This window comes from Nelumbo nucifera, chromosome 6 (genome assembly GCF_055504915.1).
Source record: "Nelumbo nucifera cultivar China Antique chromosome 6, China Antique-T2T, whole genome shotgun sequence".
NCBI classification, from domain to species: Eukaryota; Viridiplantae; Streptophyta; class Magnoliopsida; order Proteales; family Nelumbonaceae; genus Nelumbo; species Nelumbo nucifera.
The window spans coordinates 43,855,108-43,876,380 of record NC_142654.1 but is presented as its reverse complement, the minus strand read 5'-3'; the positions used below and the strand labels follow the sequence as shown (position 1 = coordinate 43,876,380).

General features: G+C 40.9%; 1 protein-coding gene and 1 non-coding gene across 5 annotated transcripts in view; both read right to left on the bottom strand.

Annotated features, from left to right (window-relative positions):
- Positions 1-943: 943 nt before the first annotated feature.
- Positions 944-1,050, bottom strand: LOC148790816 (small nucleolar RNA R71). The gene has a single exon (XR_016078069.1). It is a non-coding gene; the product is annotated as a small nucleolar RNA R71 (small nucleolar RNA).
- Positions 1,051-10,763: 9,713 nt separating this feature from the next.
- LOC104611507 (SUN domain-containing protein 2-like) overlaps positions 10,764-21,273 on the bottom strand; it is a 35,745-nt gene continuing 25,235 nt past the window's right edge. For 2 of the 4 annotated variants that reach the window (XM_088890258.1, XM_019200121.2), the window contains one exon: positions 10,764-11,299. In XM_088890258.1, coding sequence (XP_088746384.1) covers positions 11,208-11,299 — 92 coding nt within the window. In that variant the 3' untranslated portion in view covers positions 10,764-11,207. Of the gene's footprint in view, positions 11,317-21,273 lie in introns of all 4 variants that reach the window. The other 2 variants (XM_010278585.3, XM_088890259.1) reach the window with 2 other exon arrangements.

Below are 21,273 nucleotides of genomic sequence, written 5' to 3'. Positions count from 1 at the left end.
AATTTTAGGGAAGCTTGTAATTACTTTCCATAACTAGTGTTTAGTGTCTAAGGAAAGAGGTTAACCGGCTAAGCCTAAGCGAGTTTTGTGGTTACTTAATTAAGTCCTTGCGAGAGCAAGGGAACCTCCCACATCCCCCACCTCTTACCTGGCTAACCAAAGGAAGTGGTGTAATTCCAAGTGAACCTAAGAGGATTCACATTGGTTGAACCACTAGTTTAAGAAACCTTAGGTCCCTTAAGCCGTGTGTGAAATGCTTGCATTTTCAAAAATTTAAAACTTCAAATTTGAATTTAAATTTCAAAATCTAAATTTGAATTTAAATTTCAAAATCTAAATTTGAATTTAAATTTCAAATTTCAAATTAAAAAAAGAGAATAAAAATTTAAAAATTCAAGTTTGAGTTTAAATTTCAAAATCTAAATTTGAAATTAAAATTCAAAATTTAAAAAAGAAGAAAAATGGACTTTTGAGTTGTATGTTAGGAAGGAGATCTCTGGGGAGAGAAATAGTAGAACCCATATCTGAGATAGAGAGATACCTCCATCACTAGCAACGCAACCAAATGGTCGGGATCGATGATGAACAACCCAAAAAGCTGAAAGAGTATTTCACTCCGACCCAATATAACACTTCATCCTGCATACAATTGTTGGGTACCTAAGCCTTGTAGTATGAGATTAAATCAAGCACAATCCAGATGCTCCCCTCTTTCTATGTAAACCCGAGTGAGGACCCATACAAACACATAGATGAGTTTCTAGAAATCTGTTCCACTGTAAGGATCCAAAACTTTAATGACGATGCCCTTAGATTAACTCTTTTCCCCTTCTCCTTGAAAGATAAGGCCAAGTGGTTGGGAACTATATGGAGACCTATTAGAACTTGGGTAGAAATGCAACAAGAATTCCTTAAAAAGTTCTACTTTATAGGACAAACCAACACCATGAGAAGAGCCATCACTGGATTCACCCAAACACCAGGTGAACAAATCCATGAGTCTTGGGAGAGAATGAAAGAGTTGTTGAGAAAGTGCCCACACCATGGCCTGTCCAAATGGCAAATTGTCCAAGCCTTCTATGAAGGTTTGACTGATAAATACAGGCAAATGGTAGATGAATCCTGCGGGAGGGGGGGGGCATTTATGAGTAAAAGTGAGGATGAAGCGTATGCTCTTTTCGAAACATTGAGTGAAAATCCCATCAACAATGCATCATTATATTCCTATGAGAGGTCGGTGGGACCCTCAAAGAGGGCAAGGCTCTACGAAGTCAGGAACAGTATAGAGCCTGAGGCAAGAATGGACCTGAATGCAATCTCTAGAAAATTGGACAAGGTAGATCTTCTAGCCCAAAAGCTTGATCAATTCTTCACCTATAACCAGCAACCGGGCCCATCTACACCTTATCCTGATTGTGCCAGCTTGGCCCACCAAGTTGATGATTGTCCAACAGTGACCCAGTTTTCGTCGTTTATCCAAGAACAGGTTCAAACAACCTAGAATTTCTCGAGGCCTAATAATGACCCAATTTCAAATACTTACAACCCTTGGTGGAGAAATTACCCTAACTTTTATTGGAGGACACATCAACCTAACACACAGTCCCAGCAGTACCATCCATCTAACTCAATGACCCAGCAATTTTAGAGGCCACAAGTGCAGAGCCAATTCCAGTAGACTTACCCTATAGGAACCAGCCGGTCTAACCTTAACAGGTTTTCCCGCAACCTCCTTAGACTAGTACAGTTGATGACAAATGCATGCAAGTTCAGTAGTTGATTCTAACTCAGCAGTAGTCCATTTCTAGATTAAAAAGCCATATAGGACAGCTAGTCGAAGCCAATGCGAGGAGAGAAGTAGGACAACTACCGAGTCAACCGGTTGCGAATCCTAGAAATCAGCCACTGGGTTTTCCTCCACAGCAGATTCAACCACCTCCTAAGAACCCTTAGTTTGAAAATGCCAAGGTTATTATGACCTTAAGGAGTGGGAGGATTTTAGAGGACCCGTATGAGAAAAAGAAATTTGAAAACATTAGTGAAGAAGAAAAGGAGCAAGAAGACCATATGTTGGAGGGGGAAGACAAAGGAAAGGAAAATTTAGAAGAACATATAGTAAACTGACCTGTAGTTCCCTTTCCAACGCACTCACACCCGAGCCGTTGCGAAAGATGAAACAGACTCGCAACGAGGAGATCAGGGAGTTATTCAAGCAATTCCATATTAACATCCCTCTCCTCGATGCGATACAACATGTCCCGGCCTATGCCAAGTTCTTGAAAGAGCTGTGTACTCAAAAGAGGGAGCCACAATCGGTCCCGCAAAAAGTGATGCTCTTTGTAGATGTTAGTGCAGTTCTCCTAAACCAACTCCCCCCCAGAAAATGAAAGATCTTAGTGCTCCTCTAATAAGTTGTGTCATCTCTTGAATCACTTTCGATTGGTCCATATTGGATCTTGGGGCCAGTGTAAACCTGCTCCCCTCTATTATTTATAAAAGGTTCAGGATCGACGAGTTAAAACCTACCCCGGTAATTCTGCAACTCGCTGATCGGTCAGTCAAGACTCCTCAAGGTGTTATTGAGGATGTCATTATCAGAGTAGAGGATTGTTACTTCCCAATGGATTTTATCATCCTAAACATGACCCCAACCGAGGAACTGAACCATAACCCGATAATCTTAGGATGTTCGTTTCTAGCAACTGCTAATGCAAACATCACCTATAAATCGGGAGAAATGAACATTACATTTGGGGAGCAGAAAGTCCGATTAAATGTATTTAGTGCCGCTAGGTATCCAAACCTAGGGGAAGATGAGTTCAAAGTAGATGTAGTGGATGACCTTGTAGATGCCCTGTCTACCCTTTAGTTAGCTCAATCTGAGCCTTGTCTGTGTAAAGAAGAAAGCGAGTCTAGAAGTGTAGATGTGAGAAGTGAGTGAATGCGTCTGGTTGAAGACGTTAAACTTAGCGCTGGTTGGGAGGCAACCCAACGTAGTTTTTAGTTGCTTTTGCTTTTAGGATTAGAGATTTTGTTTTCATGATTCGAGACCAGTTGGCAGACCTTAAACTGTTCCCTTTGGCCGAAGTCCCTTTGTATCATTCTAGTCATGCCATTGGGGACAATGGCATTTAAGTTGGGGGTGAGGAAAGAGAGAGAAAAATTGAAAATAATAATAATAACAATAATAATAATAATAATAATAATAATAATAATAATAATAGAGCTAATATTTTAGAAATGCAGAACTAAAAATTTTACTGAGAAATTTTTAAGTTTTTCCATAAAAAGATATTCCCAAACATAAAATGTTGAGGAAACTGATAGAAAAATATTGAATTTTGTAGAAATTAGTAGCAAGTGATAGGAATCAAAATTGGTCTTATTTGAATATTGTCGAAACCATTTAGAAATTGGAAAATACTCCAAAGTTTGCCTTGATAGGATAAGAAGAGAAAGATTGAGAAATTAGACAATTTCTTCAAGTCATTAGAGACAGTGGACTACCCTGAACAGTGTTTCCAAAAAAAAAAAGAATAAAAGGTCAATGGACACCCTGGACTTAGTAACCGAGTATCTTCACCTAAGTCAAGTGTCGAGATTCACGTTAAACGGAAAAGGGAATGCCAAAGACAATCACCTAACACTTAGTAACCGGGTCTCTTCACCTAAGTCAAGTGTCGAGATTCACGTCAAACGGTGGAAGGTAGCAATAAAAATGTGTGTGCATATCAAGTTCAGGGGTAGAAATCCACTACCAGAAATGATAAGAAGAATACCCGCCTAATTTTAAAAATCAATCTCAACTTATTAAGACAGTCTGCAAATGGAAGGGTATATAAGATTTTTAAGCCAAGTTTCTATAATGTTCAAAGCAGGATGGTTTTACCCCTTAAACCCAATACTGATTTATACAAAGTTTGAGAATTCTAGGATTAGGATACTTGGCTAATTTTGTCAGGGATGATCTTGCAATGGGAATGATCTCTTTACTCAGTGTAATTTTAAGGCTGCATTGCTAAGGGACTAGCATTGGTTAAGTTAGGGGGTGTGATAACTCTGTATTTTGATGCCTTAAGGGTATCATTTTAGGGGTATTTTAGACCTTAGACTGAGTAATTTGTACCCTTTTTTTGGTTAAATTCATTGTTGTGACCTTTGAGGGTCTGTGCAAATTCTGGGTAAAAACTGAGAAATTTATAGAGTTTTCTGTAGATTTTGGGAAGTTGGTGGGAATTCTAGCTGAGAGAGGGGGTGTTTCTGTGAAAACTTGTGCACAGGAGGGCGCCTCCTATCTACTAAACCTAGAAAGACGCCCCTTCTACTGTATTAGCATACTCACCTCTCCTTAGAAAACCCTAGGACGCCTCCCCACTCATTCTTTTTACCTCTAACAAGCCCCAGCCGCCCCTAACTTCTAAATGTTCACCTTTCGCTCCTCCCTAACATCTAATCTCAACCATCCAATCCTTAGCAACCTCTCATACCCTTAGATCTCTCCCTAGACAGCATCCTAGCCTTACACCTCACTCTTTAAACTTCAACCAATCACCTTAGGGCGCTACATCACACCAACCAATCACATTTCTCCAGCTCTAGGCACTCAAATCTCAGCCCTACATAATATTGGGCACCCTTTCCTTCTCTTCTCAGCCTTAGGATCAGCTTAGAACAATCCTAATCCTTCATTCTCAACCCTAAGGTGCTCATATTTCTACAAAAACCCAGTTGTCGCCCCTCTCTTTCTCTCTAATCCCAAACCTATCCTTCCTTCTCTATAAAAAGGACCCAAGGGGTCCTGAGAAGGGGTTGTACTCTGCCCCCCAGGTAAAACGAAAGGTTGTTCTTAAGAAGTTCAAGGGTAGAAGAAGAAGAGAACGCCCATGCAAGAGGAGGGGTTCCTGCTTGTAGTTCGCCTAGCCACTACTGCCACCTTTGGATCCAGATCCCAACCAGTTTCCCATAGTTTTATATTTACTTTTTACGCGCGTTTTTATTTTTCGTTCTTTAATTTCCAGTTTTTATTTTATTTTTGCAATTTATTTTTATCAAATTTAATTTTTGTCTTCCTTTCTGCAGATCTGAAATGACCAGGTAAGACGGAAGGCCCAGTTCAATTAATTAAATTATGTTTTTGCAATCTCAAATCTTGTCATTTTGTCTGGATTGAAGTACATAACAATTTTTCCCTCGCTTCCCTATGGATACGACCCCTTTCTCACCACTAACTGCGTTTTGTAGTTATTTTGAAAGTTGGAAAATTTATAAATATTGAAACTAGTATTCCGAAGTGGTTAACGACACGCTTCCGGACACACCAGATACAAAAAAGAAAACGTTTTAATTTAAAATTAAATTCAAAAAATTGAAGAAACATTTTAAATTAAAAGGTTGTAATTCGGTTAAACCAAAATGATCTAGTGCATCGCATGTACACGCATTCGCACCCACGCTTGCGCCCTCGCCCAAGCGTGGGTGCATGCATTTTAAATTAAAACGTCACTCCTTTCCCAAGCAATGTGGGACAAGGAGTTTCACCGTGCACTCATGAGTGGGAAGAGGAAAAGACAAAAACAAGAGGGAGGAGAGAGATTCTTGAAAATTTGAATCTCCCTCGAACAGGTTTTCGCTAAGAAAGCTATAAATGTCCTAATCTCCTTTTGCATGGAAAAACTTTAGCTATTGCGGGCCAATGGCCAATGCTGTTGAGAAAATTTCTGGAAATACCACATTACCATGAGAATGGGTAAATTAGTAATTACATCTTAATTTATTTTGACTAAAACCAAAGCATGGGCATAAGCTGCTCAAAACATGCCCAACCCAAAAATTGAGACCAACAGCCAAAGTTAAGCCCCTTTTGCATTTCTTTGTGAATCGAGGCTATCACCTCAAGCAAGCACTTAGAGTTTACAAGTCCCCTCATGATCATAGCGCCAAGAGGGAGGACACATCCTCCAAGGGGATCCCAAACTCCCCGAATGCCCCTAGAAAAGTGTGTCTCCTTGAACACCAATGAGCAAGAAGAGGCTCCATGTGCTCAACTCTCCTCTTTTCTGCCATTCCCCTAAAGCAATCTACAACAATAAGCAAACATGGAGAAACTTACAAAACATGGGATTGCTAAGAATCTAGCCTTCCCACTTTATAAACTAGACATTAGACTCCCCACAATGAAAAATTATTTTCTTCTCAAATATGTCATAGAAGTACAGTAAACTAGTCCCTTGTATTGCATAATACTACCCATTTTCCTACCCCATTGAAACTAGAACAGGAGGGGGAAATCCCTTCTTAATCTCTTTACTCTTCAACACCAACGCCTTCCTCAAGAGATGATCAACATCTACATGCCCTAGAGATACCTCAAAAAGGTGAACAACAATAGTAACAACCATGGTTTTTAAAACCAACCCGGAGGCCGAACCGGTCAGGGGTCCGGTTACCGGGTCAAGTGGGAGTCCAGATCTGCTCCTCACTGCTGATAAACCCTATCGAGTATTCCTCCGCTTATTTCTGATTTCCGGTTCTATCCTACTAAGCCCCTGGTAAACCCTAGCGCCCTCCACCAGTTGTACTGTTTTCTCCGACGGACGGTGATTTCACCGACAACAATACGAAGTCTCCTTCCAATCAGAGACGAAACGAGACTGACAACTCTGTCGATTTCTCTTTTCCCGCCTAAACTCTCATCCCTTTTCCTTTTTCACGAAGGACCCAAACTAATAGAAAGCAAACCTACGATTCCTCGTCGTCATTGTCTCGTCTCCACCGTGTCACAAGCCTACGATTCCAACTTGCTCAGTTCTCTGTCTATTCCATCGTCTGTTCGATCGAGATTTATGTACTGATAGATAGGAAAGCTAACCACGACGGATTTTCTTTTTAAATAAAAAATAAAAAATAAATCCCATATCTCTTCTCTCCTCAAGCTCATCATTTCCTTCCTCCCCGCATCGAACCAATCATTTACAATCCCAAAGTGCCAACTTGACCAAGCTTTCTACTACTACCACTTCTCGATTGCTTCGCCAAATTCAACGTTTTCTCGGAACACCAGCCCTAATTTTCCTTCTGAAACTCTTCCTACTTGTCTTGTAATTCTATGGCTCAGCTCTTCAAATCCAGGTGTTGTGGACCTGGACGGATATCGGTGTTGGAGTTGTCCCCTCCGACTCCGTCATTATATCTAACTAGGAACGAAGACGAAGAAGGAGAGGAAGATGATGACGGTGACGATTACTTTTCCAATCCAATATCATCCACTCCGTTGATAATTCCTGCAGGGGGAGAGGGAGGTGCCAGAGATGAGCGTCATCATTTCCCAATTCTGGAAATTTTGCTAGCGGCATTAAAGAAGTCGTTGGTGACATGTAACATGGAGAGGGAGGATATTTGTGCCATGGATGTTATTAGCTGGCCTACCAATGTCAGGCATGTCTCCCACCTTACTTTCGATCACTACAATGGCATTCTCGGTTTACCCGTTGAGTTCGAGACTAATGTCCCTTCTAGGGTCCCCCAGTGCCAGGTTTCACTCTCGTACTCTGTGCCTCTATTTGTTTGCTTCTTATGCTTAAACTCTGCATCTTCTCTTTACAAAAATCCTAAAGTTATAAGTGCGGTGATAAACATTCCATGCTTTTGCTTTATTGTTTCGTCATATTCCAGTAGTTTTTGCCAAAATATTTCCAAACTCTGTAATTTCTCTTTTCTTCTGGTTAGAGTTGTCAGTCTCGTTTCGTCTGTGATCGCAGAAAGACTTTGTATTGTCGCCAGTGAAATCGCTGTCCACCGGAGAAAGCACTACTCAATCGGTGGAAGGCACTAGAATTTAGCAGGAATTTAGGGAAAAGAAATAAGACTTGCTGAGGAAGAATACTCGGTGGCGGGGGTGGGGGCGCTAACGGAATGACGAGAACTTGCGAGGCGCCAGGATTAAAAAAGACGGTCCAAACCGTTCGAATGATTACTCGGGTCAATGGTTTGTTGATCAAAATCAACAGTTTTTTGAGATTTCTAACCGGTTCCTGGTTTTTCCTTTTCAGTCCGACCCTATTTTGAAAACCATGGTAGCAGCAATTGAGGTTAACTTAGTCTCAACCATTCTATCTTTTCTTGTTACTAAAAGCCAAAAATGAAAGTCGTTGCAGATAAAGAACTAGAAGCAATAATGGAGATGAAGAAGATGAAAAGGCTAACAACTTTTTCAAATAGATGGGTGGTTTTCTTAACCCCCAAATTGTTTAATAAGCCGTATAGCACCACGTGTCACTTTGACACAATAACCGCACCTATGACTGCAATGGTCTGTTTGCTTACTGACAGAATTACTTCTATCGGTAAGTAGGGACTACATTAGGATAGGTAATTTATAAATTGACCAGACTTATTTTTTCCAACACAATAATAGGTCATGCTTATTGACAAAATTATTTCTATTAATAACAACCAATGGACTAATTTAAGTACATAGATTTAGATATCATGGAAATTGCGATGGAGGCCATGTAAACACATCACCATCACCATAGTGTTTTTAAATCACAGTATCAGACCCAAATTCGCACACAGCAATTCTGCTTTGCAAAAACCGCAAAATCACAACAGGTGTTTTACCCTGCGATATCTAACAGCGTCTCACCATCACATCCGGACCTGTTTACGGACCGGGTTTTGGGCCCAATTTTATACTGTTTCAAGTTCGGGCTTCGGGCCAGGCCCATTAAAATTTTAACAAAAGCTAAACCCGAACTCTACCCATCAACAGATCTAATCACATCGCAAGCACATTAGTCTAAGGCTTAAAAACCCCATCACTTGAATCTTGTCCCGCAATTTGACATAATATCATAGCAACCTCCTCCATTGCAATGGCATCCCACCTTAACATCAAATGGCAGAACCGTAATAACACAACCTTTAGGCGTTAAAAGAAAAACAAACCCTTGTAATTCTCACATACAGATCCCAAGAATAAGGGTGATAACCCAAACCCCTGGATCTTTGTATAGACACGTTGCGACACCCCACTCGGCTTGTTCGTTTTGGATCTAACAAAATAACAAACATTCCCACTTGCAAAAGTTTCTCTCCTTTACACCCCTTGCGTCTATAAATACAAAAGGTTTGAGCCTTGAGGCTCTTATGACTTTAGTCTTCTAGATCTCCTGCATAAATTATTCTCAACTGAAACCCTAACCTCCCTCAAGCCTAAAACTACTTTCCTTCTTCCTCCTCTAAGAGACTACTATCTTTCAAGTAGACCATTTTATTGTCTTGTCCTCCCTGCCTACACCTATGATGACATAACAAACATTCTCATACAAAAGCCCATCAAGCTTGAACTGTAGCCAAGCACAAATCCACCGTACCTTATACTAAAATTTAATTAATTATAATGGGACAAAAAGGATCAAACACTAGATCACTTGGTTAAATAGGCTTTGATACCAAGAAGAAAACTAAACTAGCAGTATGTGTTGTGTTTTTAACCAAGAAAACCAACAAAAGAAAATAAAGAAGATTAAAGGAAGAAGAGAAGATGAAAAAGGAGAAGAGTCAAATTGTACTCTTATCTCCAACCCCTAATTAATTTTATTAATCCTGATTAGAAACAATGGGGTAATTACGTTACATGAATACCCTTAATATGGTCGCTGCCTATAAACCAAGGTTCAAAGTATCGATACATATCGGCCCGTATCGACCAATATGTATCGTTCTGGGAGCTCCCCAATACGCCCCTATAATGGGTTTATCGGGCTTCTGACCAGTTCAGCTTAAACCAGCCCCCCCCCCCCCCCCCCCCCCCCGCCCCCCCCTGAACCGGTTTTGAAAAAAAAAAGTATTGATATCGCCCGATACACCCCTACCGGCGTATCGGGCATATCAATATTTTGAACCTTGCTATAAACTTTAGGAAAAGAGACCAATATGCCCACAATCCGTTGACACAAAAAATAAACAATAAATATAAAACTGAAATAACCATAGCCCATCCATCCCAATATTTCTATTGTGGATTTCGATGCTCTGGTCAGTGGTCACATGCATAATAAACCATCAACAACACCCATAAAAAGTGATTTCTTACTGGTTGAAGGAGATAGAAGGGCTTGGGATAGACCAACAGAAATGATTTAAGTTTCAATAGTTTAACAATGGATATAGCATTAAACAGAATGGAACGGTGAAACAAAATTTATATAACCAACCCCATATGATTGGGTTAAGGCTTGGATGATGACGACGATATTTCCTCTCACACTTTGGAGAATCTGAATAAGGCGTTTAAGAAACTCTATTAGTTTGGCCGCGATAAAGCAGATATCTAGCTTTACAATATAGCTGAATGACTTCAACCTAAAAGGTCAAGAATACGAGTTTTTCTGGTTTTTTCCATGCATGGGTGGAACTTGTATAAATACTTCAACAGGCACAATTGTTGCTTCTTTAAGTGGCTGAGCTATCAGAAAAGAGTCCGATTCACAAACTCCAATCTGGCTGACCCGATTAGGGAGAAACTGCATAGATGGGCTACTTTATGAAAAGTTATAGCATGAGCCAGGTTGTGGCGTCCGGATCTTTCCTCAACTTTCTCCTACATTAAATTTACGAGGGGTGTCCCCTTACACGTATAATCCCTATTCATATAAGAACACAAGTGAAGGGACACATGTCACACTGAATTGAAGCTCCTGGTTTCTCTAGTGAATCTCCTCTCCCTCTTTCCTTTTTCCTGTTTTGCTGAAAATTCTCTGGAAAATAACTTTGTGTTCACATCATAATCTATTTCAATCAGTTTCGGGTCTCAGATATGCCCAGTTAAGATAGTATCTTAGAACAACCAGTACAGAGAAAGAACTAAAACATAGAGTCCGAAAAATTTACATTGTCACAAGAAGATAGTTGATGGACATCGGAAGAAAGAGGAAGTACAACAAAAGATAAACTACAAAAATAACTTGAATATCAGCAGTACGGTAGAGAAAAGGGATGATGCTTTTTAAATCACGATTGCATTGCCAAGGCTGCAATTGTATCAGGTTCATAACCATGTACCCTCAAGCGATAGATGCAAGTGTGAGTGAGGCTTCCATGGTTGGAAGTGAAGTCGAGCCTAACAAAGTTGATAGCACCTGAATTTGTTGGGTCCACATTGAAGGTCTGTGCATTGCTCTTATCAAGGTCATAAGTAAACTCTGTCAATAAAAACATCTTCTCTTCCTGGCTGGATGGATCAATATCACGTTTTTGTAACCATCCGGAGATCCGACAATCCCTTGGAGCACTTGCTCTGTCATAGGCAACACTCTGAACATTAACAAGGAAAACTGTTATATTAATACATTGACAAGGCTTCATCATGATATTATTAGAAGAATAACTTATGAACTTCACTATATCTTCAAACAGCAAATAGACCACTAAGCAAAGCGCCTTTAAGAAGGCTGAGGAAAACGTATTTTTCCAACAGGAAACAGATGCTCATTCAGTCGGAACTACACAGATAGTGTCAATAGCATGAGTCAGTTCGATGACTCATGCATGTGATTAAATCAATCCAACAATGCCCCGTTCCTTTTAATACTGAATTGCCAGCCCGTATACCTAGATGATGGTCTGAATGGACACTACTGTAATCCACACAAATACTGTGAGATCTGCCCCATGTTGCTTTTGAAATACATTTTTTATAGAAAATGCAACTAAATTTAATTTACACATCCATACGGAATTAACTAATTTATGTATAGCACAGATTTTCAGTCATTTGTTTTTCAAATTAGTTACCAAATAATGCATACTTTGTAGAATTGGAATTCTAAATCCTGTTCACATCACTATATCATCCACCGAATCAATGGCATCGTTCTATTTTAGAACAAGAAACAGAATGACCTACACAACAAAGATCCAAAAGTGTGCCAAATTGACAAACAGTTTCACTCTGCAACTAAATGTCCAATTAAGTGGAAAAGAACAAGAAACCGCTTCAAAACCAGTCAGATAAGAATTACTTCAAGTATTCTATATATTTAGTGATTTCTAGTGTGAACAAGGTATGAGAAAGAAAATGAAGTTAAGGAAAGTTGAGGATGCCCAAAAGTGTTAGAAATGCCCCTCCTCATTATCATTTATACTTAGTACACAAAGTTACACCAACACAAGAACTAAACTACCCCAATGGTAATAAGCAGCTATCAACACTCACCCTCAAATTGAGCATAGATAATGGTACATGCCCAGCTCGCATAGATTTGGATCCAAGTTGGATCATAGAACTTTGGTGAGGCAGTATACCGATTAAGCTTCATACTTGACAAAACGAAAAGAAAAACTTCACCACAAGCAATGTCTTCCTTGATAAAGTGTCAACCTCAATATGCTTGATGCAGTCAGGCTGTACAGGATTATTTGCAATATTTATTGCCTCCTAATTATCTCAATACAGCATCATTATGCATTCATGGTCAACACCCATCTTTCTTAACAAATTACGCAACCATAGTATTTCTAAAACTATATGAGCCATAGCTCTATATTCAATTTTTATACCTGACCTTGCAACCACAGAATGCTAGATTTTGGAACCTAGTAATTGTGATATTCACTAAATGGCCTCTTGGAAGAGAAGTTACCTGTATTTGGGGGTAGGATTACATTGATTAGGTCAACGTTGACCAACTTGCCGGTGTACCATTTGATTGTGTTCAAAACTCTAGAAGGGGTGAGAAGAAGATTGGAAAAATTGATTATGGATTTTTATGGATCCATGAGAGAAGAAATATAATAGAATTCATTGGGAGATGGTGCAAGAAATTCAGTGGTCTAGGTGTAGAGAATATCCAAAAAAGGAATATAGCTCTATTGGGTAAGTGGTTTTGGAGACTGCCACAAAAAAGGATAAATTGTGGGCAAAGGTGATAATAAGCATTCATGGGCTTGTGACCAAGGGATGGGATGGACTTTGGGCTAGAGTAACAAGAGATTCAGCCCGGAAATCTATCCGTAATATTCTACATGTATTCTTAGCTTTTATCAAATATAACTTGTGTTCTGGAAACCTTGTTAAATTCTGGGAACATGTGTGGTTGGGTGACTCACCACCGAAGAAACAATTTCCATCTCTTTTTAATTTGTCCAACTTAGGGATGAGCCTGTGTCTTCTTTCTTGATGCCTTCTAGCTCCAGTTCTGACTTTTCCAGGAATTTGGGGTTTAGGATGTTTCGTACTTCATCTTTTGGATGGGGTGTTCTTGATGCCTTGACCCAACCCCCAAACAGCTCTTTGGTGCCTTTTCCTATTAAGGAGATCTGGGACAAGCCTATTCCTCCTAGGGTTAGTGATTTTTGCTAGGATCCTGGAAAGAATCAATACTTGCGATCTCCTTCAAAAAGAGACAAAATAGGTGTCTTTCTCCTAATTGGTGTATCCTGTGTAATGCCAATGGCGATACTTGCTACAACTTATTAATCTCATGTCCTTTTGTTTATGCTATTTGGGAATGGTTTCTCTCTTTGATTGGGTGTAGGTGGGACCCCCCGCCAAATGTACAAAACTTGTTCAGTTCTACCTTTGTCAAATGGAAAATGACAAGGAGGAGAATTTTGTGGAGGTGGGTGGTTGTTTGTTGGACGATCTAGGAGGAAAGGAACCAAAGAGTTTTTTCAGATGAAGAGAAGAGCAGAGAAGCACTCATTGAAACCATTACCATCAAAGTGGTCCAGTGGACAAAATCTGAGTAGTTTTGAAGGTATTTCTACTGATGACCCGTTTAGAAAGTGGAAGGAGGTGGTTAACTCCTCTCTCTCTAAAGTTGTCTGTTGTCACTAGGCTGACATGGTCCCTGCCTACTTCCACGTTTATCAAGTTGAATTTTGATGGTAGTAGTGAAGGGAACCGAGGTGCTTCAGACAAAGTATTTTCCGGAATGAGAGAAGAATTATTGCTCTCTACTCGGGCCCAATAGGTATGAGTGATTAATTGAGGGCTGAAAATCATGGCTTTGATGGAAAGATTTCAAAAAGCAAAGGAATTGAACATCAGAAGATTGATCGTTGAAGGGGATTCATAGTAGTGAGCTGGCTGCAAAAGGAGGATATTGGTTGGTTTAACTATAATAATGAAAGAAGTTTAAGCGGATAATACAAAGCATAGAAGTTAAGCCATAGTGAGTAATATAGATAAACCAACCGATATAGCGGGTAATACAAAGCTGTAATTGTGTAATCAGCTGTCATCTTGGGGAGAGTTAAGAGAGTTTACCTCTCTCTATGGTGTTCTATTGTACCTCTTTTCTATAGTAATGAAATTGTTCTGTTATTGATAAAAAAAAAAAAAAATCTACAAATTGCTTCTTACTCCTCCAAGAAATAAGATTAGCTCCAACTAAAACACAGTAGCTAGAGATAGATCATTTATCACCAACTGACAACATTCTATTGGCTGAAAACTGTGGATATCTTTGATGACTTCTCCTTTGATGATTTGTGGAGAAATTGGCTAGTAATAGCTAACACTTCAACAAAGAAGGATAGAATTCTGTCAGAATGGGTTCCGCCTTTGGAAAGTGTCATTAAGCTGAACTTTGATGGAAGCAGCCAAGGCAATCCCGGGCCTTCAGGTATAGGGGGTATCCTGAGAAATAAGGACTGTAACATAATTTCCCTATTCTCAGGACCGGTGGGAGTGGGGGATTCCACAAGGGCAGAAATACTTGCTGCAGTACAAGGAATTCAGATCGCCAACCAGCTTGGGGTGGAGCATCTCCTAGTTGAAGGGGACTCTCAGGTGGTAACCAGGTGGCTCCTAAACTTGGATACCACCATTTGGGGCTACAAAGATCTCATAAAAAAAGTAAAGTGGTTAACCAGCAATATGAGAGTGGAGGTAAAATGGGTTAGTAGGTCTGCTAATTCTTTGGCTGATGCTCTAGCCATACAGGGGGTATATAGGGAAGATCTTTTTTGTGCTCCTATGTAAGTTATTATTAATTTGGGAATTTGTACTTAACTAGCCTGGAGAGGTTGCAACTCGTACTTTTCCATGAGGACTTTGTACTATTTTATTGCTGATTTATAAAATCATTTCAATTATCAAAAAAAAAAAACATTGGTATAGGCTTTTTGAAGTGTCCATAAGAAGAATAGATGAAGTCCATGAGAAGAATAGGTAAGGGCATCTTCCCCAAGTACCCTTTAAGTTTGTCTATCTCGTCTTGATATTGATTATGCTGTCAGTGTAGTAAATTAATACACGCATTGTTGTCAACTTTCTCATATGGTGTAGTTAATCAAATAAAAACAGTCTTCCAACAAGGCTTTGGTGCATACCCTTATCTGTTACTAGATCACCTTCAATAGCACAAATCTTGTGAGATGGTCATAACCATCAGCTGGTTTGATCTCTAACTTTCCAATGTCCTTATACAGATAAAAAATGTATTCTCTCTGAAGAATAAATATAAATTTCCCTGACAATACATGTATTAACTAAATCCCAAAAACTACAATATCATAATATAAACTATCATTGTAGTTACTTTGTTGTCTCTCCTCTTGATTAGTAGTGTATGATCCGCTTGGAATTGTTTGAAATCCACCTTCAAAAGAACACTCCTAAACCTATCAAACCCCAAGCTCTAGGTGTTGATAACATGGACTCCTGTTGGCAGATGGTCGAGTCTCCAAAGGTTTGGAGAAGGTGACAAGGAAGAGGGAGAATGTGGGGAAGAGAGGAGAGAGAAGAGAAGAGGGAGAGTCTCTTTTTGCAAAGCCCTAGGTCAAGGTCATATCCTCTCCTCCAACGTGGGGGAGAGATATCTCTTTTTATAGAGAGGACCCCAAGGTTATAAAGAGAAGGATCTAAAAGGAGACCTTTCCTATTAGGAAATGGGATATTTATCTTTATGTTGGCTATTAAGGGAGTACCATTGGGGTTTCGCCACATTCCAACAAGATCCTTCAAAGACAAAGTTTCCTTTCTCTTAAGGTGCTCATGTGGCATGTGTAGGCTACGTCCCCTTATGGGATTCCTAGTGGCCACGTGTTAGTCTTAGGTGACGCCCATTGTTCACCGTGGGTCCCAAGTGGTGTTTTATGTTCATCACAAGTCTGTGATGGATACTAAGCTCATCGCAAGTCTACGTTTGCTTTGTTAAGCTCATCGCAAGTCTTTACGGGCTCTGAGATCATCGCGGATGTGGGCCAAGTCATGGACTCGTCGGGGGTGTTCTTGTGGTATCGATTTAGCACCTTATGTGCCCCCGCAATCGTGGCGATCAACATATACTTACATTAGCACCCCCAGGGTATGTAAGATCGCGCCTGGGGTTGCCAGGGTATGTGAGACCGCACCTGGGGTTGCCAACGCCTTCCTGGGGTTGCCAGGGTATGTAAGATCGCGTCTGGGGTTGCCAAGGTATGTAAGAGCATGCCTGGGGTTGCCAGGGCATTCCTAGGGTTGCCAGGTTATGTAAGATCGCGCTTGGGGTTGTCAGAGCCTTCCTAGGGTTGCCAGGGTATGTAAGAGCGTGCCTAGGGTTGCTAGGGCCTTCCTAGGTTGCCAGGGTATGTGAGATCACACCTGGGGTTGCCAGGGAATGTAAGATAGCACCTGGGGTTTCCAGGGCCTTCCTGGAGTTGCCAGGGTATGTAAGAGCGCGCCTAGGGTTGCTAAGACCTTGCTAGGGTACGTGAGATCACGCCTAGGGTTGCTAAGACCTTGCTAGGGTACGTGAGATCACGCCTAGGGTTACTAAGACCTTGCTAGGGTACATGAGATCACGCCTAGGGTTGCTAAGACCTTGCTAGGGTACGTGAGATCACGCCTTCCTGGGGTTGCCATGGTATGTAAGATCGCGTTTGGGGTTGCCAGGGTATGTAAGAGCACACCTGGGGATGTCAGGGTATATGTGACGAGCTCCTTTGCTTGCTAGGGCTTATTTACAACTGGGGTGTCAGCCCGGAGGCGGTGCTCGGGCCTGGTAAACCAGGCCTATAATGAATGGGCTATGTTGCTGATCAGGAACATGTTTCAACCCCACTTTTTGTTTCAAAATCATGCTTAGCCATTGTTTACTAGGAACATGTTTTTAAATACTTTTTTTTTTTTACTTCGCAGTAAAGATATGACTTTGAATTGATTTATGAATTTTAAACAAGTGTTTACCCATTCATTGCATTCTGTGTTGTTCGCTAACATGTTTCTTACAATATTTACGTAAAAGTCCTGATCAACAACATAGCCCATTCATTACAGACCTGGTTTACCAGACCCGGGCACCACCTCCGGGCTGACACCCCGATTGTAAATAAGCTCTAGCAACCCCAGGAGCTCGTCACATATACCCTAGCAACCCCAGGAAGGCCCTGACAACCCCAGGCACACTCTTACATACCCTGGCAACCTCAGGAAGGCCCTGGCAACCCCAAGTGTGATCTTACATACCCTGGCAACCCCAAGTGTGATCTTACATACCCTGGCAACCCCAAGAAGGCCCTGAAAACCCCAGGTGCGATCTCACATACCCTGGCAACCCCAGGTGCGCTATTACATACCCTGGCAACACCAAGTGCGCTCTTACATACCCTATCAACCCCAGGAAGAACCTAGCAACCCCAAGTGTGATCTTACATACCCTAGAAACCCCAATAAGGCCCTAGCAACCCCAGGTGAGATCTCACATACCCTGGCAACCCCAGGCGCGCTCTTAGATACCTTGGCAACCCCAGGCGCAGTCTTACATGCCCTGTCAACCCCAGGTGCAATCTCACATACTTTGGCAACCCTAGGCGCACTCTTACATACCCTAGCAACCCCAGGTGCGATTTTACATACCCTGGCAACCCCAGGCATGATCTCACATACATTGGCAACCCCAGGCACGCCCTTACATTCCATAACAACCCCAGGAGCAACAATAAACAAAATACATAGCATCCTGAAATGCAATGAGTTACCCTGGCAACACCGGGTGCGATGAGATATGCTGACACTTAGTTTTCCGAAGTACAACAAACTATCCTAGCAACACCAGGAGCGATGAAATTTAGTTTTCTTATATGCGATGAAATTTACCTCTTACATGCGATGACATTTATCTCTCTCAAATACAATGTCAATTAACCCTCAGTTGCGATATCACTCAACCTTCGCATATGCGATGACATTTAATTTTCTCAAGTGCGATAACTCTTAACCTTCTCAAATGCGATGGAATGTCTTGGCAAACCCAAAAGGCCTTGGAAATCCTGAGGACAATGGAAGACATTGGTAAACAAAAAAGTCGTGATAACAACAAGCATGGCAATCAATCTCAGCACTTAGCATAATCAAGTGCGATGACATATCCTGGAAAGACCAGGAAAGCTTCGACAATTTCAGCCACACTAACGGACCTTAGCACAAAAAAGCCCTCGGCAAACCCAAGGGAGATGGAATACCACAAACACTCAATGCTCCGAGTTGCAATGACATGACCAAGTCCAAAGGTACTTCGTATCACCATATGTAGTTCAAATAAATGATCCGCAATATTATCACAAGAATATCAATAGGCTGCAAAGCAATCTCAACAAATGCTTAAATCACATCACAAGAGTGTTAGCATGGTCCAAAATCTTGCACACTTAATGAGGGGCTTCCTACCCCCTTTGTGCAATATTTACCCTTACCTGATACTTCACTTACCAAAATGTAGAGTTGTAAAACTATCTTCGGACCTTTCCTATTCTTTTAGAATCCCACGAATCGTAACAATATGTTTATTAACAGAACTATGCGATCATCTAGACGTTCCAGCAATATTTAACATGTATCAGTATGCTTGAGGTCCTATATACACCTTTCGACAAAGAATGCTTAACCCAATCCCAAAAGAATTCAAATGGGGGGCTGCAGACTTGGCCCGGTCTTTTCCTCTCTCGATCGTTTCTTGATAGGGGGGCTGACAATTCGACCTAATTTCTTTCGTGCTTCTTGACATAAATCATTCTACCATGAAGCAGGGAGTTGTGAATTCAATTTGACATGCTCCCGATCCATACTTCTTGACAGATGCTCTACCCAATACTTCACTTGTTTCTTGATACAATGCCTTCTATCAAGAAATATGGGCTAAAGTAGAGGAAGTATTGAGCTATACAAAATGCTCCTATGATTGTACCATCACTTACGTCTTCAAACACTTTGTACATGACTCAAATGACCTAGAAAACAAGTACGAGCCAATATGACAAATAACACCCTATCAAAAGATAGGGGGCTGAACACATCAGCGCAATCTACCCAAGAGAACGAGAAAATAACTCAAATCAACCGCTCCCAGTCCTCGCCCAAACAACACCAAGATATAATAAAACAAGAATGCTTATCGGTAAGCTCCCACTTAGCAATAAGTAGGGGGGCTAATGTAAGTATATGTTGATCGCCACGATTGTAGGGGCACAGAAAGTGCTAAACCGATACCACAAGAACACCCGCGGCGAGTCCATAACTTGGCCCACATCCGCAATGATCTCAGAACCCGTAAAGACTTGCAATGAACTTAACAAAACCATCACAGACTTGCGATGAGCTTAGTAGTCATCGCAAACTTGCGATGAGCATAAAACACCACTTGGAACCCATAAAACACCACAACAAGATAACATCGCCGATCTTGTCGTTTAACACGTGGCCACTGGGAAACCCATAAGGGGACATAGCCTACACGTGCCACGTGAGCACCCTTAAGAGAAAGGAAACATTGTCTTTGAAGGATCTCGCTGGACACGTGGCGAAACTCCAATGGTGCTCCCTTAATAGCCAACATAAAGATAAAGATCCCCTTTCCTAATAGGAAATGTCTCCTTTTAGATCCTTCTCCTTATAACCTTGGGGTCATCTCTATAAAAAGGGATAGCTCTCCCCCACGTCGGAAGGAGAGGATATGACCTCAACCTAGGGTATTCCAGAAGGAGACTCTCCCTCTTCTCTTCTCTCTCCTCTCTTCCCTGCGTTCTCCCTCTTCCTTGTCGCCTTCTCCAGACCTTTAGAGACTCAACCATCCACCAACGGGAGTCCATGTTATCAACACTAGGAAATTGCTTCAAAGCCATAAATCAACTTCTCTAATCTACATTAGTTCCCTAGAATAGTAGGAATGATAAAGCAATTACTAAAGTTACATGATTTTAGGATCTAAGATTGGAAAAGATAATTAGCTTCTTGAGCTACCTTCTTTGGCCTGGTGTATACTTGAAGATCTCTCCCTAGCATAGAATCAATGGTGGGAATCATAGGAAAAGTAGGATGAGTCATGAACGGGAACAAGTCGAGGAAGAGAAGGTCGACTCTCTCACCATTATTCTCCCCATGAAGAAGGTTTAAGAAGAAAAATAAGGTTCAAATTCATAGAAAATGGCATCCTTCAGCACAATGCCTACTAAAATTGGGTTCATAATGATGATACCCCTTTTTAGTAGTAAAAATCCCAAAATGATACATTTAAGAGTTCTAGGCTCAAACTTAATGATTGCTTGACTTGGATCATGAACAAAACAAGAATCACCACAGACCATTAAGGGAAGACTTAACATAGTATCAGGGCATAGAAGCTGAAATAGAGATCTATAATGAAGAACCTAAGCAATTTATTAATTAGGAAACTTCTATTTAAACATATCCCAAAACCAAGTAGGAACCTTTATTTGGAACAACAATCCTCTTGCCACCTCCACTACATGTTGATTATTTCTCTTTGTTACACCATTTTGTTGAAGTATAGACGTGTAAGCTGATGGGATAAGGTTAGTTTGAAAGTTCTAAAGTCGGGATTCAAACACTAAGGATCAAGGGAAGCAGAAGGGGATTTACTTTAAAAGCTAAGGATTAGATAAAGAAGAAAAAAGGTCCTTGGCAAAGAGTTTGGTTCCCTATTTATAAGCTCCCACCTTTCCAAAAACTTCCTCGGCATTAACGAACAAGCAGGAGGCAAATCCTACATTTCTCTCAGGTGGGATGTATTTCCTGGGGACCACAAGTCGGTTATACCATGTTACTGGAACTCATTCGAAAAGCAACATGAGTCTCGAAAGGTACCAAGTACCATTATGACCTCCACCATGTATCTCAAACCAAACACCCCACAACATGGATCTCATGCTAGGCAAGCTTTTTTAGGGTGTACCGAGACAAGGTATTCCTCATGCGAGATCGCATGCTACAAAGGACATAGCATCGCAAGACCTTCATGTCTCACTAGTTTTAATGAGACCACACTCGTT